Source organism: Nesoenas mayeri, assembly GCF_963082525.1.
Source record: "Nesoenas mayeri genome assembly, chromosome: 1".
Classification (NCBI taxonomy): domain Eukaryota; kingdom Metazoa; phylum Chordata; class Aves; order Columbiformes; family Columbidae; genus Nesoenas; species Nesoenas mayeri.
Window position 1 is genome coordinate 55,353,236 of NC_137541.1, and position 24,439 is coordinate 55,377,674.

Sequence of the window (24,439 nt, forward strand, 5' to 3'; positions counted from 1 at the left end):
GTGAATTGTTTAAACTCAAATAAAATACTATAACATTTTTAACTGCAGGGTTATTAATCAAATCCCTTCCAATATATTAAAAGCTCAGATGTTTATGATTATGAAAAAACATTTTTGCACATTTTATCATTCAGATTACATTCCTCATCTTAAAACCTCCACTACTCAGGATATATTTCCCACTAGGAAGGTGCAAGTCAATCAGCCATGTCCTCTGCATGACTATGGACACTTTGTCTCAGCCACAACTCAAACACCACATCTGGTTCACATCTGGACAGCTAGCCAGCCAGCTAACCAGATGCCATTAAACTAGGTCTGGATGACTATCACACAAGTTTCCCAAGATTTAAAAAAAAAATAGTGAGAGCTCACCTCGTCATTCATACTGATGTGCTGGTTAGCATTAAATTAAAATAGTTTGTTTAGAACAGGATCCTGTCTAAGGGGAAACAGGATTAAAATCCTTTCTTATAGAAAAGTCAAGGCAATTCCTTCCCTGGAAAAGCTAACTAGCACAAAATGCAACAACAGGGTCCAAGTGGATTATGGGAAGATAGAAAGAAGAGAAATATTCCTGAAAACTGGGCTTTCCAAACTTTCAAATGCTGCAGGCAGGGCAGTGATACCTCAGGCAAAACTGAACTCGCAGTAAGGGTTTAAGTCTTAAATAACCAATCAATCAGGCAAATAGGAAGACAGGAGCATTTTTTGCCACAATCTTTTCTTTAATTCCAAGCACAATAAAACATATCCCACACATATATTCCTTTGCTGACAGTTGAACAGATCGCAGCTGCGTGAACAGTCCTTCCCTTTTCTTAGCTGATGAAGAAAGCTATTCCGCTGCTTAGCATCCAGCTGGCATCCACATCAATATAACAGCTTCATTAGTCTCTCTCTTTTTAACACTTTCTTAGAGTCTAAGAGAAATTTCCCTCTCATGAGACGTATCCTGACAGCACAGTGAAGGTAAACCTTAAAAATGGCAGGCTTTATTTGCACTCATCTTATCTGTACCCACAGAATAAACTGTGTCTACAACTGGAGGATTTGCACCTCCAAGTATCCAGAATAAGCATTAAGAACAATTATTAGGGGCAATATCAACAATGTATGGGCAGCAAGAGCATTTGTGCATTTTAGCAAGTACTGACTTGAATAAATGCAAAATCCTAAAAGCTTCTGTGTGATATAAACACTTGAAAGGACAAAGCAGGGACTTTGTAAAGAAGCTGTCTCCAGGTTCAGTGTGTCAGAACAGGACCTCCAGTAGCCTTATTTCCTCCAAGTTTCTGTTGCTTGACTCTTGTATTTTGGAGGGTAGTAAAAGAGAAGGACAAATGGCCTGATCCTGTTCCACTGTTTGTATAGTCTAATTATTTGCAACAAAATATCAGAGAGGAGTACCAGTCCCTGTCCTGGAAAATCTGACTTCTGTAAAAGGCAAATGGTCACAAATGCCATGGGGATATGAGAAGATTATTAAAAAGGGAAGGGGACGGAAGGAGCCAGGCAGACAAAGTATAAACTAAAAAAAGTTGAGAGTCTTCGGATCAGCCTGTGATGTGAAGGAAGCTGCTACCAGAAGCTTCTAAGAAAAACATTTGTATAAATATCATTGACTAATATTCTGCTGCCAGTTTCGCCTAAAGCTCTCAAGTAGCTTGTTGCTACTGCCTCTGATATATCTACTATGCTTTTCCCACAAGGGTCTTCAAAGCTGCTGTTTCCTATTAGGCAGAGCAAATAGGGAGGGGGGAAAAAAAAAAGAAAAAAGGAGAGAACAGGAAAAAAAAAAAACAGGGAGAATCATCACTGCTGGATCACATGCTCACAGTGCTGACTGACTTATCTTTAAAATAAAGGCCAAAAATTTAAATGTTCCCTGGTGCAAGGACTAGTCAGTCTCATCATCAGCACTCCAAAGGATGAAGCGTACAAAAGAGTAAGACTCCAGTTCTTGTACTTGAGAGACTCCCAAACTCTACGCAGGCAGCTGCTGTTCCCAATTGCCTCCCTGCATTATGCTTACAAATCCAAACAGGCCTTGTGACTTTTACAGCTGCATTTGATCATTGCCTAGCTTGCTCATGAATAAAAAATTTAAAAGGTTAGTAGTCACAGATCACGTTAAACAATTATTAGAGTACATCACCTCTGTTTTTCTATCTAACAAAATGAAAGGGCCTCACTACTTGTAAAAAAAGAATGAAAAAAAGAAGCCCAAACTAACCCCAAGATCAGTGCAGGATGATCATTTTGACTGGAAAAAACCTTTAAGAACATCGAGTCCAACTGTTAATCTAGCACTGTCAAATCCACCTCTAAACCATGTCCCTAAGCACCTCATCTACGCATCATTTAAACACCCCCAGGGATGGTGACTCAACCACTTTCCTGGGCAGACTGTTCCAATGCCTGATAATCCTCTGCTTGAAGAAGTTTTTCCTAATTTCCAACCTAAACCTTCCCTGGCGCAACTTGAAGCAATTTCCTCTCATCCTATCACTTGCTACTTGGGAGAAGAGACCAACACTCTCCATGCTACGACCTCCTTTCAGGTAGTTGTAGACAACGACCAGGTCACCCCTCAGCCTCCTTTTCTCCAGGCTAAAAAGCCCCAGTTCCCTCAGCCGCTCCTCATCAGACTTGTGCTCCAGACCCCTCACCAGCTTTGTTGCCCTTCTCTGCATTCTCTCCAGCACCTCAATGTCTTTCTTGTAGTGAGGGGCTCAAAACTGAACACAGGATTCGAGCTGGGGCCTCACCAGGGCTGAGTACAGGGGCACAATCACTTCCCTAGTCCTGCTGGCCACACTATTTCTGATACAAGCCAGCAGGATGCTGTTGGCCTTTTTGGCCACCTGGGCACCCTGCTGGCTCATGTTCAGCTGCTGTCAACCAGCACACCCAGATACTTTTCTGCAGGGTGGGTGCCCTGATGGTGAGCTCAGTCTCAGAAAATGGTAACCTTTTGGAGGAAACATAAGCAACCTCATCAGGAGCCTGGACCATGTGTATGAACAGGAAGCTCCCCTGGGCAGTAGAGCATGGTGCAGAGGAGGCAGCAGGCACCCTGGCATCACTGTTACAATCCAGCATCATTCAGAGATGCTGTATGGCAGAGGCAGAGCCATGTCAGAGCTAATAAGCCTTGACTTGCAGTACAGTAAATGACCTGGGACACCACGTTCTGCTGACATTGCTATCCCACTCTCCATTCCAGAGGCAGCTAAATCAGTGCCAATTAAGGGATCGCCATGCTGTTCTTGCGCTGTACTCCACTGAGGATTACTCATCTCTCCCTAAAAAGAACAGATGTGCTTCATTCATTTTACGCCAACACAGGAATGGGGTCAAATATGAGCTGTGTGATAGCTGTAAGTTAGCTGAACAGCCATCGTTCTCCACATTCTTCTCCATCATTTTCTGTACCCAGACAACATATCACAGACCCTTAAGCAGCAGCAGCAAAGGCTGCTCCATTGGTCTTCTCTGACGCAAGTTTCACTGATGCACTTACACAGTCTGCCAAGCACACTCACATAAGACCCTGAGAAACAACTCTCCTTTGAATGCTGATTTTTACTTAGCCATCTCAGCAGTAATGACAAAGGGGCTTTCAGACTCTCAAGCAGCAGGCGTTCTGAAAGCTCTGAAGGTGGTACTGAATGGAAAAATAAAAGCAGTTTAATAGGTGGTGGCCTTTGAGCTCATAAACACTGAAGCGTCTCCACCACACACTAGAAAGAACAGGGATTTTGGAACAAACTCCAAATCCTAGGTCACTGAGGGCTCAGGAATTACAGAAATAGATCAAGATACTAGGTCCCTCACTTAAGTAAGCCAGTAAGCACTTCACTCCCTCTTGGGTCCTGTAGCTTACATAGAAAACTGAGCCAAGAAAGCAAATACAAAATCAAGGGTTTGTCTACACTGAATGCTGCATTTACTCCCACATTACACAGTATGATCATAACCATACAGTCTCTCAATTTAAATTAGTGGTGTAACTACACCAGACTTTGGAGGGTACGTTACCTACCCCTGCTAGTTTATATACCAGCTTTCTTAGCTGTACATTCCACTGCATTCATACGGACCAAGGACCTAAAATCCACAACAATCGATATCAACATAAACATTTATAAAGTACAAGAATGGATGGAACAATATGACCTTGTGAACAATTCTGTCTCATTTGACTCCCATGATGAGAGATTTAGCAGCAACCTGAATTCATTCTGTGGACACAAAAGCAGGGCTCCCAACAGGTTTGTACATTGTAATCTAATCTGAAAAGAAAAAAAGAGCTCTGGTTCAGGAGTTCCCTGTACGTTTGTGGATTCTCAGATTCATTTACTAAAATGAAGAAGCTGGAGAGGAACAGCCCTGAGAGGAGTGTATTTCCAGCTGTACAATGTGTTGGAGGCCATTTGCTGTCATCTGTGACCCATGATAAACAGCCAAAGGCACATTATGCTAGTATGAAATGCTATCCAGAACATTGAATTTTAACTGGGAGGAAAGGGATTTCATTATTGCTATTATTATGATTATTATATTATTATATTGCAAATAGGTACTGCAGAGACACAGCATCCATGATTACAGAGTTTGTGATTCCACAGTCAGCTATTTGAAAAGAAAATTCCAGCTTGCAAACAGTTTGCAGATGTTCAAGACTACATTCATTAAAAATACATTGTCAGATCCAATCGGGAACAAAATGCAAGTTTGCAAAAGTCTTTCAAAGTTGTTGTGGATTCCTTTTTGTGTTTTGATTCCAGTATAGGCACATTCTAAACCAAATTATCTTTCCATTGTGTATCTCCCACAAACAGTGCAGCACTGTGCCAATGCATAATAATTTGAAACATTAATATTATTTGAAAATAACACAGAAAAAGTATTTTTATTACTTATTTTTATAAAATGAAATTGATACGTTTGTTAAAATTATTTTTTATGCTACTTTCAATTACAGTTAACTTGGTCATGTAAATACTACCACTATAGGCTACAACCCCCTCTAATAACTCTGTTTTCACCACCCAGGGGTTCAGCTGCCTGCAGGCCAAGGCCCCGCTCGGGTATTGCCTTACTGTGTAACTACTGAAGAAGAGCTATGAGAAAGTCTGGAGGGAGATAAAAAGATGCAAGTTACAGAACTTAAGGTTATTGAGACAGCATCAGCGCTAGCTCAGGAATTCAAGAAGAAAATACCAACACAGAGGCATAAAACCATAAAGAGGCTAGCTGACCCTATTGGGAATCATCGCCTCCGGCCACCGCCATCATCATTTTCACCAGAGCTGCTGGAAGATGGCAACTCGGCAACACTGAGGGTCTATTAAAAGGAGCCGTGCAGGACAATCCTTCCCCCCAAGCCAATGCCTGACTGGTCAGCAAAGATTGTGAGCAATGGTGAGCACACTAACACTCAGCCTAGTAGCTCTTCTGTGTGCATTATCGAACATATAATTGTTTTACACTTTTAAGGTGAATGTATCCTGCTTGCAGAATCTTTTTATATCCAGCCCAAACAAACCAAGGAGGGGCTGTAACAGGCATTACCTTGGTAACAACAAAATTCCATCACTGGCAAGACACTAACCGAACAGACACTAAACATGTAAGTCACATTCTTATGACTTTACAGAATTAGGACGTCTATTTCCCCTTCAATCAACTAATAACAAAGTCATTTATCTTTACAAGAATACAGGAACAAAATACAAAAGGCATGTATTTTACTTAAAACACTGTCTGAGGTTAGCCATAGTGGGCAATTGTGCATTTCCAAGCACCGATTTGATTTTCATTATACTGCACTGACGGCAAAGTCATTTATCTTTTTTCAGCTCCCAGCCTCCTTTTATCTTTTTCTTATGCTTCTGTATTTTTCCTCTATCCTGCAGTGTTGCTGAATGCTGATGAGCAGAAAATGGTACAAAACCACAGACAGTATCTTTCAGATTAAAAGTTCAGGTATAGAAGATCCAACTTCTCTCCATTTTGGAGTTCCCAAAGAAGCTATATATTTGGCATTGTCCAGCTATATAAAGATCAGTTAAATACTTCACTAGCTGTCCTTCTCTAGAATAGACAGACTTTCAAACAGTTACATGTTTCTTTCTTGTTCTAATGTGCTCTCTGTTAAGAAGAGAAATTATCTTCCTGTCACTGCAGCCTTGGATGTTTGAACAAAAAATAAAGTGATCAACGCAAAAGCAGTTTTCCACTTATCAGAAACACAATTTTTAGAATTTTTCTTTTGCATTCAACTTGTTCATTTGTAGATTCCTAGCATTCCATAAAAATCAGGAAACTAGAAATATAAAGAAGAAAAAAAAAATCGTCCCAGTGTTCTAATACTTAACCTTCAAGTGTGTTTGCATTTCACCAGGGATGTGCAGACAACTGACTTTTTCAATTCACCAGCTGAACTTGCCATTTCAGTTTGTTAGTATTGAATCAAGTCTGCCTTGACCCTGTTTCCCATGAAAATAAAACCAAAGTATTTAATGTCCTGACAGACAATAGATTCCTCTTGAAATAAAGCAGAATGCTTAATTTCCTGGGATTTGTTAAAAAAACAAATGTAACAGAATTACACTCAAAATACTACAGCTTATGGTTAGAATGTCATTTCACAAAACAGACACCTCAGATGTCTTCCAGGTCCTAAAGATCTCTATGATGTACATGTCTGCATACAAGATGGTACCTGCACCTCCACTGTCAGTCAGTGGAGTCTGTTCAGCAGTCAATAGAAACCAGAGTGATGCAGAATATTCCAGAATAGATGCACCTACACCAGGTCAGCTGACAATGACTAATTAACACTCAAAGTGTTGAAGAAGTTGGTCAGCTTCAGCATAGCAATTGCAATTGCTAATGTTACTAGACTTCTCAGACAGCAGTGACTTGAACCACAATTACCTATGACTTCTAACAACAAGCTTTATATTCTCTATTCACCTATTTAGGCGTGTATATTATCACATTATCAGAATCTTTGTCAGCAAGACTCGGGCATAAAGTTCCATCAAAGTTTCCTGCCACAGAACAGAACATGCAATTGCCATGTTCTTGCTAGCCATGGACTCTTCTGCCACACCAGCAGAGACAAACAAAGTATATGTCCAGATCTGACATGGATATATAAACAGAAAAGTGAGCCGTCTATATAGAATTAGTCAGAATAGTCACATGTACAAAACGCTGCAGGTGAATTTCATGCAACCAAGTAGCTGGTTGGTAAAATGGAAGATGAAATTCAACACCAGCAAGTGCAAAGCAACGCAAATAGAAAAAAAATAACAGTAACTATACAGACAAGATAACAGAGTCTAAATCAGCAATAGCTCAGGGAAAAAGTCTTGGAGTCACTGTGCACAACTCTCTGAAAACGTCAGCTCAGTGCTCAGCAGATACTCAACAGGCAAAAAACAATGTTACAACTGATTAAGGAAAGAATAAAAAACTAAATATTATTATGCCACAGAACAAACTCAAGCATATAAACTTTGAGCGCTGCAGGCAGGTGTGGCACCATCCCTCTCTTTCACTCAGCATTTAAAAACAGGCACTGTAGAACTTAGCAAGCACAAAGAAAGGTGATAAGAATAAGAAGAGATGGAAGTGAATCCCATACAAAGAGAGATTAAGTATTTTTGAGTTCTGAAAAAGAACAGCTAAACTATATACAAAATCAGGACTGGTACACAGAAGTGAATGAAGGACAACCGGTCACTGATGGTCACAGCAAAAGAGTGCAGCCAAGGAAAGTGTGGAATAAATGCATTTAAGTAAATGAGACAAGTAAATAAAATACAGATCTCATTGCCACTAATTGTCACAGAGAGCAAAGTGCAATAGCTTTCAACACAGATAATGTACATGCACAGAGAGCAGGTCCTTTGGCAACTATTAAGCCAGTGGCCCATGTATAACTCCTGGTCAGGGTCACTGATAGCTGGAACCTATGAGTAATCCTCCACTGGCTGTTATCTCTAAACTGGTCTGCATATAGGACACAGTAAAATATTCTCCTTTGTGGCTGTTCTGACAATAGGCATGTTTGCTTCTTTTTAAAAACACTGAAAAAAAATATTCCAGTATAATCTAACACAACTTGCAGGCTAGCTCTGGCTGTGGTTTCTTTGCACAGTGCCTCTCCTAATGAATAGTACAAGGGGTTTTTCCCCAACTATAGTGACCAACGCAACTACACTCCAAGAAATAATTGATAATGTATTAGTAATAATCAGAAAGGTGTGATAGAGATATGGTAAAATCATCTCATCCCTTTGAAGGGTCTCGCTTGTTATTCACGTATACCGAGCACTAACTTCTTCACCTGAGTAATAATGAGAGCAGCTTTGATGTAAAAGAGTGACACCTTCACAAGTCAGAGTGGAAAAATACTTTCACAGACAGTTTTATATTGTTCTTACTCCACAGTTATGATGGCATATCACTAAAAAGTCACACATTTCCTTCTCCCAAGTTAGATCAATAGACTATCCACACATCGGGTGAGATTGTTTTGTCAAGAGGTTATTAGTTTTATCTTCAGTTTCACTTTGGTATTGCAATGAACAGGCTCACTGTTTAGCCACCGCTCACTAGATCTGACAGAAAAGATACAGCAAAAATGTGCAGGCGAGAGAGGGGGCAACAACTCTGCTCAGTGGCAGCTCTCGCCTACACTGCGTTACATACAACACTAAACTGCAACCTAAGGTTCAGCAATATTGTTTGAACTTGTTCTGCTGAACAAAAATCACAGAAGTCCTTGGACCTGAAAATGCAGCAAATCTGAAGTGACTAGATGCCACAAAGCAGCCACCGAAGAAGAAAGAAATGGATATGAAAATCTATGGTTAAGGGTTGATAGGCAGGAGGAAGCTTGTCCGAGTTCAGGTGACAGAACTCAATAAATACGGAAAAGCACTTCAACTTGTGAATGTTTATCATAACTGTTAGCAGTGGTTCAGCTTCATGAAAACACCCTAGCATCAGTAAATCTCCTCTGCATTTGAGAGGAAGCATCTTTCAGAGCAGATAAATTCTGCACGGAAATCAGTTTTGTTCTTTTCTGGACTTCCTCATGTAGGTGCTGCAAGGTATTATTGTACTGGTGAGTTCAATTAGGGAATAGACTGTATAATTAAATGTATTCAAATACTTTAAATGCTGCTAAAGCACATACGTAGGTACAAAACAGTACTCAGGATATTTCTTCTTAAGCCATCAACCCCTAAATAACAGAACTATGAAACTAGGCAACTCTGCACCACCAGCTGCACTATGATTCACTGATCCTTTTTATCCTCACAATACTTCATGGTAGTATAATCATTCCTAGCCATGTGTGACTCATCAAAGTATTTTGTAGTAAAGACAAACGTTATAATATGCCCTATTGTAACCATGCAAATTACAAATCTTAATTTCCATACCTAAATTATGCTTTCGCTGAACTTTTTCTGCTGCTCAAGCAGCTCTTCCATCCAAGCTAGTCAGGCATTTCAAAGTTGTTTCACAGCAAGGAGTCACAAGTCTTCTGAGAGGTGGCCTTCTTCATCCCCTTTCTCTTCCTCAAGCCTCCTCATGCTTTCCGCATTGCAGTTTTGAAAAGGTTTGCACCGGGTTCTTAACTTTAAGATACCACCATATCTCATCTGTATGCCTCACGTTTCTTGTGGCCAGACGTTAATGTAACTTTACTTGGCAGACAAATTTTATGTAATACTTCCCAAGGCAACCCTGAGTGACCAATCCTCTGTGGATCATCACAAGCCAAGCGATACAGACACAAGGAAGTTTCAAACTTTCTTTTTCTACACCAAGATATCATACTCCCAGTGAAGTCATCTTTCCACTGTCTTGGGGCCTATTAACTTTAATACGTTCATTGCTATCCCTGTCCACAACAGCCATAATACTTTTAAATAGAAAACTTAATAGAGTCTACTCTATTTCTTAATCCTCTGCATATTAAAACTTTTTTTTAAAGTGATCGTCAGGGTCAGTGGGTGACTGCAATGTAATTTTAGAACTGCTCAGATTAAGTGCCTAAATTTCCAGTTCAGGCCAAATGGACTTGGCTCAAGAATAAACATTAAACAGCTCCCAGGAAAGTTAAGGATAACCTTGTGGGGCTTTTTTAAACCAAACACAAAAAGGAAACACCATTCCACATTTTGTGGGTAAAACAGCAGATCACAACAAAGCAGAACAAGAATCACAGTCCCTTGGAGAATCCTAACTAAACCTCAAACTGAGGAAGGTCTCGGGTTCCAGCAAAACCCACTGATAGCTATTCCTTCAGAAGAAACAAAGGGAGTAAAGAAGAAATAATATAAATTCCTTTCCCACTAGGAAACAGAATAGCAAGAGTTTTTAAATTCAAGCACAAAAGCAAACATATACTTAATCTGCATCACAGATGCATACTCTGTGCAAGTAGATGGACAAATACTTGCATTAATCAAACTTGGGCATGGGATGATAGGAGGCTTCCAGGTAAGGGCAAAATGTTACAACTGCTGGGGCTTACCACAGAAAGGTGATACAGTAGAAGTATTTTGGACTGAAATGTATCAGATCTTCCCTGTGATTACTCTGTTCTCTTACTCTAGAATTGCATATTTAACACATTTTAAAGGTATGGAGTTGCTATGGAATAAAAAACAAAGGTTAATGAAGAGAACAAAACCACGTTTGGGCATCACTCCCTTTCCACCACCCGAATACAGTTTGCAGAACTTCAGCAAAACGAGGGGAATCATCCCTTTAGGTTGTGGGGAGTGAGGGAGGGAAGCTTATATCTTTTCTTATGCAGCGGAAGCCAAAAATGTAAGTATTTATTTTATGAATGCATATGCATTCATACATATGACTTTAAATGAAGCAGTACATGTTATAACTCATTGAAATTCCCACACACAGATTTGGGCTTCTATCTGAATTACTCAGGTCAGACAAAAATCTCTCACATTTTTTCACCAGGTATAAATCAGTCTCCCTTTTCTCCCATGGTATTTAAAGGGTAACAATGAACTTACTCAAAATAAACATTATCAAATTTTAAACATATAGGAACTTTTCAGAAAAACAAAACACAGCATGATGTACTGTTGTTAACCATGGACTGTGATTTAACTAGCCAGAGGACTGGAGAACAAGAAACACGTATGTGGTGTGTGAATGATTCAGTAGGTATACTTCTTTCTTTGAAATTAATCCATAGGAATCCGCTTACCTTCTTCCTCCTCCACCTTTTATTCCCTTCTTCTTTTATCTCCTTCACCTTTTATTCCCTTCTTCTTTTTATCTTTATTAACTAAGGTACTGCTTGCTGTGCTGAGGATACAAACTCTTAATTGATGTTCCAAGCTGCTGCGATTACCAAACTACCCACTGCTCTCAGGAAAGGGATGGTGAAAGGGAAGAAAGTGTGGGTACCCCCAGAGATGCCCCCAGTGAATGCTAATAACCATCTTTTGCTTCTTATCCCCTCCCCCATTGTAGTAATTTCAAATAAATAAAGCATTAGTCTTCTCATTCTGTCCCATACTGCCACACAGCTCCACTGCATGCTGTGAAACAAAACACATCGCTAAATATTTTTCAGGATAATCCACTGTGGGATAAGTTTTTTTTAATACACTTTAGGTCATTTACCCTTCAAAGAGAAACATAATCTGCTTTCAAATTACGCTGTTCCAAATAAGAAGATAACAGGCTCAGTTCTCATCTCTGGCTGCACTTGCTATGTCTCAACAGCCGCCAGCAGTCAGCAAGCTGCCAGGCAGGAGCACTGGAGGATCTCCCAGGGGTACTGTTTGGTGGAACCAGGCCAATGCAGCTGGTTCTCTGCCACCTGTCCCCACCCCACTGCGTGAAAGGGGTGCCAGGGGAGGGGGCTGCGCGCAGGGCTCAAGCAGTCAGGCAGCCATGACAGCTGCTACGGGATGGAATAAACTTGGGAATGAAACCAGCATCTGCAAAGCAGTGGAGAGTCACCCTGGCTATTCTCACAGCGGCAGAGTTCACCTGTGCAAATGACACTCTTGGCGAGTAGCAGGGAAGGACCCGTGAAGCCAGCCTGTGCCAGGCTGGACCCTGGAAAAGCACATTTATGCCATGAAGCTGTGCCATGCTGGCATCTAATAAAAAAAGTCTTCAGAAGAGGTACCTGAAGTGTGAAAGCATACCAATTGAAGAATGAAAGAGTCTTGTTAATCCTATGGGAGTCTTCATCGAAAAAAATCAAACAGAGAAGACTCTCTAATACTACAAATGTAACACCACAAACCATAGAGCTCAAGGCAGCAAAAAATACTGGGACAAAGGCAAAATGACATGAATGACATGGCACTTGTACAGGTTTTCCAACCCCAAAAAAAAAAAAAAAAAAAAAAGTAAAGGCAAGCCTAAAAGTGAATGTTACAGACATCTGACTGTCAGAAAAGGAGGGGCTGGACTGACAAGTTACGAATCTCCGAAATGAGTGGTTACTGGCCATAAAAACTGGGAACAAATAAGCTAAACTTCTTGTTTCTGTATGAAAAAATATGATTACAACTTACCTAAACCCTGAAGGAGAGACTGGTCTATAAATAAATAAAAGTGCACATCACACTACTCCCTCACGAATACTGTATCTGTCACTCAACTAGATGTCAACTATGGCACCTGCCTCAGTAATCCATTTTCACTGCACAGAGCACAGTTACTATGGTACATATATGGGATAACACTGGTTTGACTGACAGATGTTCAGGCTGGTGCAGGAATGTGTTCACCTTTACATTTTCCGGGGGTGAGATACCTCCCACAGATTATTTGGCACTTCATTTTTGCTTTTATAGCAAGAGCATGACTCTTACGGAAACATGTTAATAGACTCTTGGATGTCAGAAAGCAGAATTCATGTTGATGCCAAGGACAGAGACCTTAACGAATAAGTTAATGAAGTCAAATATGACAGCAGAACAGAAGAGGCATAAGCAGACATGAAAGAATGTAGTATAAAAAGCTGAGCACAGCTCGAGTGTTCAGCCTTCACTATGAGTTATATTGTCACAGTACGTACTACTAAGTATATGCTCATTAGTACATGAAAGGAAAAAGAAGTAGAGTCTTTCCTCCTCCATCTCCCTCCATCCCCTGCCTGTAATGTGGGAAATGGGAGGAACTGCAGGGACTCCACACTACTCTCCTCTGAGAAAATTGCAGGGAAGGAGTGGAAAGGACTAAGAGTTGCAGACTTTTATTTCTCTTCATTAGCCAGAAGAGATCCCAGATGAAGCAATGCTCTTGAAGGTACAGAATTGCAATCGAGATCCTGGTCTGACGCTTGTCAGAACTGCAATCGCAATGCTGCCTGTCTCTCCGCTCCCTGTTACTGCAAGCAAGCCATGAGCCCACAAATTAGCTGTAAATTAAGAATTTATGTTTTTCAACAAAGTCTTCCTGCTGCTACATACAAAGTTCACTACACCACTGCCATCAGATAATTACAGATGATCTCCATACACAAAACAAAAACAAAACTTTGTTCCCAAACTGAAGTCTTTTAATTGAATAATATTATTTGCAGAATGCAACTGAGAGTTTATGTTAATAAAATAAATAACACATTTAAATACTGCATGTACAACAAGTGCTGATGGAGAGCATTTTTTAAAGGAGTAAGCACAATACATGTACAGTGTTTTCCTAGTGCATTCGACTTGCAAATCCAACCAGAAATCAATAACAATGGATTGCAAGTTTGCAATTTATGTTATTAACAGATTCCCTGGCATATTCAGTTTAGCACAGATGCTGATCACATAGGTTTTTGTTTGTTTGTAGCATATTTTATAGCTGTAGTATTTAAAAATTAATAAACTAAAAGTCATTTTCAATATACAAACCTGAAACAGAATGAGTAAACAAACATTGATACAGTGAACCTGAAAAAGCTACCATTTCTTTGGATTACTAATGTAGCATATTACAGTTTCCAACTTAACTAAAACAATTCACAATAGTAAGCACTCAACTGGGTAGAAGGTACTTGCAGAGCCAGCCTTTCTGTTGTCACTACAGAGAAAATTTCATATAAGCAAAAGCAAATACAAACACACCTATCCATGTTCACACATGTGTATGCTTTTCTAGCTCAGTATAACTGCGTACCTCTCATTATATTCTTTGTAACATGCATTTTATTTTTAACTCTTTGATTAAGGCTATTTTGGGGAACACAAGAGTGACACTTTTGTAATAAAGACCAAAAAATGAATGAGTATCACCATATCACAATCAGAGCAGTGTTCCAGGACTTACAAAGATCAAATATTAGAAGTCTGCCTTACACCAGAAATATGACTGGTGCTTCCTGCACTAGCTGCTGTTTATCAGATACACATGTGGCCTCCCAGTGGTAAACGATGGGCTAACAAAAGTTACTTTTCAGGTATAGGTGGGCTTAGAAAGTAGAGTTCAATTCTGGAGCTGGACTAAATTCAGGTTGCAGAGGAAGAAAACTTAATTTTAATTGAGGACTAATTCTACTTTTGATAGCTAAATCATTCTGCTGTAATCAATTTGCTCACCCACAAAGAATTATCTAGTGTATAATTGCTTCAATACTGATTAATAAATAATAACTGATGGAGAGACTTTGTTGTAGTTAATAACCAGCAGCTGAAGAGAGGGCCTAAGGCAGAGCCTCAGGCCTTTAACACAGGTAGTCATTAACTGACAGAAAATGCCTGGTTTTGAGGTTATTACTGCTATTACACAAAAATATTAATACATTTTTCAAATACAGAATAATTTTGTAAAAGGTACAGGCGGAATTGCACAATAAGTGCAGAGTTATTTTAGAGAGAACTGATGGTTTTGTTTTTTTCAGACTGATCACCGCACTGCAGATGAGGGAATGCCCAGCCCAGCTCTCCAGCATCTCAGAGAGGACTAAAAGCACTATGCTACTTCCAGTCATCCTGTCTTAAGGACAAGTATAAAACCATTGTCCCATGGTGCTGGACCTAAACTAACATGAGATAACATGCACTGATTCTGACCTAAATCTGCTTATGTGATTCCATACACTAGCCCTTCCTGATTTTTCACTTGTGCAGAATCAAGCAACTATCACTGCACAGAGACCACTTTTTTTGTGTGATGGACTAGATGATTTTTTGAGGTCCCTTCCAATCCCTAACATTCTGTGATTCTCTGTGATTCTGTGAACCAAACTGAGTGAGCCCCAAGAGAATTAAGTGCTGGGACATTTACGAAGACTCTCTGCAAGCCAGAGAGCACTATGGAAACAGTAATTATTCTCTTTTAGCCAGATTATTACAGGTCCTCCTCACTGGCCAGGATAAGACTTAACTGTACTGTAAGGTATTGAATTAAGACTTTTACTAATGAGAAGCTGGTGATTACATCTTAGATAAAGTAATAACAAAACAGCAGCGGTGCAATAAAGGTTGGCCTTATTGTGGTATGAGTCTTCTCATAAGATCTTTCTTAGCCTCAAGGTCTTTCTCTGTATCATGACAAATTACTCAGCATAGATGACTCTACAGTAATGTTTAATAAAACTAAAACCAGGATGTACTTGGCTCTAGAGCTCTCTTCAAAATGCAATGTACATGGATTCCCAGTCAGTGGAGGTCCTGCCTGACCAAGCTGTGGTCAGGCCCACACACGGCCAGTCCTGCAACATATGCTGCAATCACTTTGGAATAAGAGCGGGAGCAGGAAAAGTGAAACCACGCAAAATTCTTCCTTCAGCATTGTCTTCCATCAACACTTCTTCTTCCACTCCCCACCACCCAGCCAGCCAGATGCTTCCTTGCACTGCAGAGGGTGGTGAAGCACTGGAACAGGCTCCCCAGGGAGGCAGTCACAGCCCCAAGCCTGACAGTGTTCAAGAAGAGACTGGACAACAGCCTCAGACACATGGTGTGAATTTGGGGTTATCATATGCTGGAACAGGAATTGGACTTGATGATCCTTGTGGGTCGCTTCCAACACAGGACATTCTATGATTCTATGCTGCTCACTCCCATTTGCTCTGGCACTGCCCCCTGCACTTTGCTCTTCTAGCCTCTGTACCCACGTTTCCTCTTGACTCCGCTCCTTTCCACACACACTCCTTTTTTTCTTTTTAGCAGATAGATACTCCCCCTGACAAGCACCACTTTAAAGCCGATAGTTGGCACTTTACTCCATACCTATCTCCACAGCAGAAGAGAAGAATGGTAGACAATGAATCCCCTGAAACACCTCTTTCCAGCACTGCATTTATCTCCACTGACGTACTTCGCTTTGTCTCTGAGTGCTCACTCATTCCACTAATTGAAAAGGGAAAGAATTAGCAGGAAAAACAAAAATAATAATAATAAAAATAACTTATGAGACAGTGAAAAGTCATGCAGGATATTGTGTGTTTCCTTGTCCACCTGACAAGGGAATGATGAGAAACGGAAGGTCTGAAGAATTGAAGTGTTTTAAACATGAAGTACAGTAAAAATAAAACCAGACAGGGTGAAAAATAACAGTAGTAGGAAAATGCCTCGTGGATTGAAAGGACAGATACAGACAGCCATGAAGAAAAGGGACACAGAGATAATGTGACAGACATTGCAATCCAGCCAGCAATATTATGCTTTTAGGAATCACTGACAAAGAACATACATAAGAGGCATGATTAGGAAGCACAACATATGAGTAGAAGCAGGCAAGCATGTGAAGGTAAGTGGAGTTTTCTGGGTTATTGTTCTGTGCAAATATGAAAGCACAAAGATCCCGTGATTTTCACCAGCCACAGCTGGCACAGCTGCAGCGGGTCTCGGGACCCACAAAGATCAGCTACACCTGGTTATAAGGGCATCCCTCCTCCTCAACACAGCATTACCTTGGGCAGCACCCTGACAGAACTACACTGCTCCTGAATCTGAAGCAGCACAGCTGACTGCACCACAGTCCTTTCCACAAGAATCGAGTTATTTGAATCATTGTCTGTAGACACAGATGAGCTCAAACAACATATTATATATCTGTCATGCATATAAAAAGTCAACTCTGCTTTTAAATTACCTGGTCTGAAAGGGATTCTGGTCAGATCCATACGGACTAAAGAGTTATGCTAAAGATTCACATCCACTCACTGCTTGTCTTAATTCCCCTTTCCAAATTAGTATCAGTATATTAAATACAGAACATCTTAATGTCTGCAAGAATTATATAGGATATATAAAAATATTGTTTTGATTGACTACCTAAGCTTTCCAAAAGCCAGTTTCTATTTATAACTTGATTTGTATTTGAATCTCATGCTTTGATTAAAATTGATTTTGAGGTCAATGTCATTCTTTGAGGAAAAACTGAACAGCTAACACCTAACCGTTTTTGAGGAACAAACCTGCTTTTAATCTCACTGGTTTTTTATTCCTCAGGGAATTTATGTATGCTTGACCATAGCATTTTAGTAAGACTGGTCAGCTGGAAGAGAGGTGAGATTTTAGTCATTAGCACTTCCCTGCCTCTTTGTCCACACACACAAAAAATGCTTTGCAAACCAAAATCAGGTTCAAGAAAGTGCCAAAGCAAAAGGAAAAGTACATGCAAACTGAAGTCTTTTAGATGTCTACTATATATCTACAAAATAAATACAATATACATTGCATTAATTGAAGTAAGATGTCCTAATGCAAGAAATTGCACATCAAAATGCTTCAATATGGGGGTTTGGTTAATTTTCCTGAACATTAATTCATTTTTAGAAGCAAACTTTTATCATACATTTACCTTCATGGTCATGGCTAGGGGAGCAACTAAATCTTAGTGAAAAAGTGGCTTCAGAAGAAACCAAGAAGCTTCAAATTGCTTGTGCCAGGTTTCAGGTAATTTCAAATTCACACAGTAGTGTCCATGAACCCCTGATATTGCAATACAAAAGACTCAAAAAGATGGATTACCTCAGAAATTCATCTGAACAAACACAGGTCTAAAGCATCTGCTGTGAGTTCATACCTTCAAAGATACTCATTCAGCAAAACCGAACAACAAAGATGATCAGATCACAAATGGACTGAAAAACAGCAAAATACATTTAACCAATAACCCAGTGTAAACTATTTTGGTATTCCTGGGCATTAACATACCACTGTGATACAGGTACTGTAAAAAACAAGAGCTAAAACTGTAGACTAACCAAACAATTTTATGGAATAAGAAATTATCTCAACCTACACAGGCTCTTGGTCTTCAAGTTTTTGTAAAGATTATCCACTGTTTTGCATAATTGTTGGCAAAGTTCTGTACAATGGTACTGTCAAGCCCGTGGAATATATATTTGTATGCCTTACATGCACGGAACCAACAGATTCAAGCATAACTGTAGGGCTCTAGTAGCCACAAATTCCTAACAAATCAACACTTGGATGCTCTCTTTAGATTCCTGTTAAACCTAAAGTCTTTACAACAACTTTGCAAATATGAGAACGGCAGGAAGTTACCAATTATTGTCTATAAGACATGAGTTTGCCTCTGTCCTCAGGTTAGCAAATGTACTGAAACAGCAGAAGTCTGCAGGACAGGAACTCTGAGAAACACAACAAGAAAATGAGTTAAAGAGGAAGTAGGCTGTATCTTTCAAATTGACGGTCCTGAGGTCCATCTCCCATGTTTTATGTATTTGCTTATACTGATATTGGAAGCTGAACTGCTTGCAGCTGTTTCTCAGATGTGTCTAAGCCACTTCAAAGTGAGATAACAGGGTAATATTATGTAGGACAAACTTGCAAGCATTACACTGCATCAGAGCACAAAGAACACAAAACCTACCTACTAGAGTACATAGCGAAAACTTCTATGTTATTAGAGTTAAAGGAGAACCTCAAGTAACCAGTGTTTTCTAAAGCTGAAAAATACCAGGCCATTCCTAGCTTAAGACTAAACCCTTCAGCAGTTACATTACAATGAAAATCATCAACTCCTACCTGGACAGAAGTCTGTTTCAGCACTGGTTGATAAAGAGTAAGAAATGGTCTGATATCTCACCCTGTTCTACTAGGCCAGTGAACTCCTCATCATGGTGTGTAATGATAGGACAAGAGGTAACAGTTTTAAATTTAAAGAGGGTAGATTTAGATTAGATACTAGGAAGAAATTATTTACTGTGAAGGTTGTGAGACACTGGAACAGGTTGCCCAGATAAGTTGTGGATGCCCCTTCCCTGGAAATGTTCAAGACAAGGTTGAACAGGATGGAAAATGCAGGTATATATATAATATATATATGTATATATATTATATACATATATATACATGGCAGGGAGCTTGGAACTATATGATCTTTAAGGTCCCTTCCAACCCAAATCATTCTATGATTCTATGACTATTACAACAGCCAGAGGCAATCAATTCCTCAACCCCTCTTGTACAGTTAATTAATCTGTTGGTAGCAACATTAAGAATCAGGAATCCACTTCTACCTCCTTACTTCTTTGACTTGGCACTTGTGAGATCCTTTTCTAAACTAACTGAGCTCACTAAAGGCTTTCAGCCATTGCAGGTAACCACTGGGACTGCAAGCACAGCCTCAGCAGTTCCCACATCCTTACATTCATAGGTTAAAGCACCTCAAACCCTTGCTAGCCATGCTTTCTCCTCCCCTTTTGTGGGGCCAGAGGGTAGTGTCATAGTCTGCTGGCCACGGCATGAAAGGGCTGTAAACAAGTGAAAGGCCCCAGTGTCCTACTCAGTTGAGCCAGTGACAAAAACAAGACTTATTTCCAGATCACTTCAGTATGGCCTAAATGAAGGATGCCAATGCAGAGGGCTGTCCTAGGTCCACCTTCCTTCCATGCAGCCTTGAATCCATACTAGGACTCTGGCAGTCACACAAAAATATGGATCAAAGGACTGATTTGGTTGAAAACTTACCACATTTTCATTTATTTTTTCAGGTCAGTTTTCAGTCAGATGATAGAGCTGTACAGAGCTGAAGGCTGGCACAAGGAAATCAAAGAACACCTTTGGCTCAGAGAAGGTGGGATCAGCTCCCTCCACAGCAGCTCAATACTTAGGCTAGCTAAAAGTCATTATGGACATGTTTCCTGACCTGATCAGCCTTGGAAGGGAGACCTGCAGCCCCTCTTCATGTGCACAGGTTGCAGCACAAAGTCATAGAGTATTTGTAGAAGTATAAGGTAAACATCCCCTTTGCTCAGGCTCACATCTTAAAATGCTGCCCAGACTTCTGCTTCCAAAACTAGCTCTGTTTTGTTATTCACAGTAACTAACAAGGAACAGTTTCTCTGTACATTCACCTGAAAAATCAAGACGACAGCACTGTGAAATATTCTATTAAGCTGACAGCATTTCTCATGTATGTTTTGGCTTGTTATACAGTTCTGAGCTTGGTATTTGTAAACAAAAACAAAACTGACATAAATAAAGGATTTTCTCTCTCTTTTTTTTCATGGCATAACTCCTGGAACTGTGCCATATTTGGAAACAACAGCTCCAGAAAGTTAGTGCTTCCATCAACCTGGACCTCCACAGGAAGCTGATAGGTTGTAAAGTTCTGGTCCTAGGGAAGATATCTAAGACAGAAATGATTTTATCAGCCTCCTGAGCTAGCACACAGCACACCAAGGGACATGTCAGTACCGAAGGAAGGAGACTGGAAACACTGCCAGTATCACTGCTTTCTTTTAATAAACAGTCCCACTAACACTGGTGTTGAAAAGGCTACAGGAAAAACAAGAGAAAACTTCCCAAGAAAATCAAAGTGAGGTGAAATAGCATATTTAAAAGCCTAACCTTTCACCAGACAACCTCACCTATTAAGCTAACCAGTTACAAAAAGCATCAGACAAACAAAAAAATGTTATAAGAATTTTCAGAAAAGGTCCCAGACAATACATGCTATCATTAAATAAACTGGCAAATTTTAGGAATACTAATCAAGAAAATACCTTAAGTACGTGATGTCATGATCCCTTACAAAAAGTGAGGGTTTTCAAAATAATGAAATGTATTTGACACAACAGCAGAAATACTTACAACTACTCCACTCTTGGTGACAGTTTCCCGGTATGTAAAATTGCACACTGCCCAAGCTAGGTAATATGTGGACATGAGAGGGGTCTGTGAAAAGTGATCTGTAACCCATCCATCTTCATCAAAAACAGAAGTTTCAACTGGCATGTTGGACAAAGATAAATAAGTTGCTTGATGCCTGATGCTGATTTTGAAAGTGGCCTTGTAGATGGGCTCGTCAAAGCAAGGGAAGGCTTTTCTGGCATGAGTAGGAGAAAACTGCGTAACACCAAGAAACCTAGAGAAGAAGCAAACAAAAAAAAAGCGATTACTAGTTGTGCACAGCACTTGATTCATGGATGTAGCAAATAAGACATTGCTTGACTACTGTGGTTTAAGTGGGGGGGGGGGGGCGAGGAAACCAAACTGTACAAAGTATACAGTGTTTGAACACTGCTTTATCACTTTCTTAGTACCTGTACTGCAATGCTAATGATATAAAGTAATGATCTACAAATATCCTACAAGTTTGCAGACACCACACTGATGTTAAATAAATGATCCCTTGCCTCATACCAAACTTCAGGTTCTAGCAGCAGTTTTGTTCATCAATACATGAAAAAACATTAGCCAATATTGATTATATGATGTAAAACAAGAAAGCCCAGTCCTCAGTTCAAACCAGGGTTTAATAGCCTTCCAGGAGTAGTTCACTGTGCCCCGAGGCACCAACATGGCACTTTGCCTTTCTTTGGGTATAAGAACTGAATGGTCACGTAGTGCACTCAAGAAGGTCATTATTTTGCACCGCTAATTACTTCTGTACTAGTTGCACATCAGTCGAAGACACACCACTATACAGCACTGCTCTGACTCTGCAAGTCCAAAAAAACACCCCATGAGCTTTGCAGGATTACAAATATAAGCAAATGATTAAACAAGCAGAGAGTAGTTCACCATTCTTCTACACGTGCTTTCCTGCTGTATTTTACAGAGCACAAATCGATATTCTCAGTTAATGGGTCGAATTATTAAAAGATCTGTGAAGGAGGAAGAGACATTTATTATGCCACTATAGAGAATGGGAAGGCTTTAGTTTGACAATAAAATCTGTAACTGTTTTCTTTGGAACTAAAGAGATTTTAATTCAGGTAGAGAATAGGAACCTTTCTGGGTAGAGACTTCTGTTTATACATTTGGAGAAAACCCATGTACAATGATGTCTTGCCGAAAAAAAGAAGCTACATTTAAAAGGTTGAATTATGGGCTTCAATAAGAATATTTTCTGGAGACATGCAGCATGTGAAAATAACTATAAGCCAACTACATAACTGTAAAGTTAACACATATGTAGGCTTTTTGAGTGGTATTGATTCATATCTCATTTTCCAAGGCTCCAGCAGTGGAAATAACCATTAAGGTTTAGAGAACAGGTAAATATTTATCAGAATTTTAGAGGCGGACTAATCGTCTCTTATTCTTCTGTGGGAAGAGGATGGGTGGATAAATTTGATATCAGGAAAATGGTGGCACCTATTATTAATCAGTCCATAAGCATTATTGTGCAATGATACTCTCTAACCCCAAAGGAGAAAAAAATACGTAGCCTATAAGAAAAATAAAGTATCTAATAACTTTCTAAATCTTCTTGGGTTTTATACACATTTTGGAGCATTATTTTATAGCAAACAATGAAGAAATAAACTTATTGAAATGTTATACTTTTATCTTGCTATAGCGCATCCACACCTGATAAAAGTAGATATATGTTTTCTGGTGAAATTATTACCTCTTTCAAATAAGGCAAATTTTTTTAAAACTCAAAAAATTTTTCCACCACTGAAGCTGTGACCATTGGGGTTTTGTCTAAAATAAAAAACCTTATTCGGCTAGTAATTATTGAATGGATTCACTGTATCGCATTTTTCTTATCTTACTATAAAACATGGATTACTAAAATCATACTTCTGAATAATACTGGTAAGTATAAGGTAAAAAGTTGGTGCCAGGTCTTCCAGTGTTAATGGAACAAAATTCCATATTACTAGTGGATTTGCACTAGTGCAACAAAGCCAAATCGGCCAATTAAATGAAGCAAAGCAACTTAATTTATATGCAAAGTATTTCAAGTGGACCTGATTCTGCATTCTAGGCACACTCTAAACAGCTACTGACACCAACAGAAGCTTCAAGTGAGCGCGGAAAACTGTACTGGCCTATTATTAATAAAGCAAGAACGATGAACTTTCCTCTGCAATTAAGAATTTTAATGAGCTCAGACACACATGTAAATGCATACTTAGGGAATACTGTCTATATTCTGACACTCTCTAAATAAGAAAGCTTTTTTTAACCCTCACTTCTTGGAGATCCTATCAGTAGTCTTTTAATATTTGTTATGTGTTAGGCCATTGAAACAATCTCTTTTCCAGGCTAATAAAACCTGGTAAACTCTGCATCATCTTCTGTATTCCCACAGATAGACTGATATATCCGCATACACATAACTGGGCAAACACTTGGCAGTCAATATTTCATACTAAAAATACATCAAGTACCAATAACAGTGATATTTATAACATGCATTACTATAAAACATTGATTTGCTTGTTGTGCCATAAAGCAAAACAAAAAGTTAAAAATGGCTTCCCAAAGACTAGACCCTCGCATGTTTAAATAACAACAAAATTGCGTTTATCTATATCTCTCTGTGTTAGAAGGAAAAAACAAGCAAAACTCTATAGCATGACAAAAGAAAAGTGAAGACCAGGTTGAGTATTTCATGCCTCTCTCTCTCTATACCTCTCTGGGCACTGACATTTTTATCTCCAATTCCCCAAAATATCACCATAAAAAGTTGTACTCCTGGGAATGACAGCCTCGCAGCCTGTCTTCTCAGCATAAGCACAGCAGTAATTTGCAGGTGTTTTAATTCCACCTCGTCTATTAAAGGAAGACATGTGTTTCCTCAACAACCTATCTATTTTGACATCTTAGTTGTTATAGGATGGAAGATTATGTCTGTTTGTTTTGTCTGCCTGATGTAAAAGATTTTTTTCCTTTTCATTTATGCCAAAGTTTGATGTTCATTTAAATTATGTGTGCATATTCTTATGGTACCCTACAGTAGCTCTGTATTAAATGTCTGTTGATTACTGCCAGTAAATTCTGGCACATAATGCAAAGTAAATTTGTAGCATATCGCTATCATTTCACATTGCAATTGAAGTAGCAAAGATTTCAGTAAGAAAATAAATACTTTTATGCAGCTATCAACATTTCAGGCTGATTTATGACTTTCACCTGTGGCGTCCACAGAAAATAAACTAACTTTATGAAAAAAAAAAATTGTGAAGTGAAGGCAT

The 24,439-nt window shown here is 39.4% G+C and overlaps 1 protein-coding gene across 1 annotated transcript in view; it reads right to left on the bottom strand.

Moving 5' to 3' along the window:
• TRHDE (thyrotropin releasing hormone degrading enzyme) overlaps positions 1-24,439 on the bottom strand; it is a gene marked incomplete at its 5' end in the record, with an annotated part of 209,637 nt that overhangs the window by 181,783 nt on the left and 3,415 nt on the right. Inside the window, one exon of the mRNA XM_080363423.1 lies at positions 21,099-21,372. Coding sequence (XP_080219549.1) covers positions 21,099-21,372 — 274 coding nt within the window. The remainder of the gene's footprint in view (positions 1-21,098; positions 21,373-24,439) is intronic.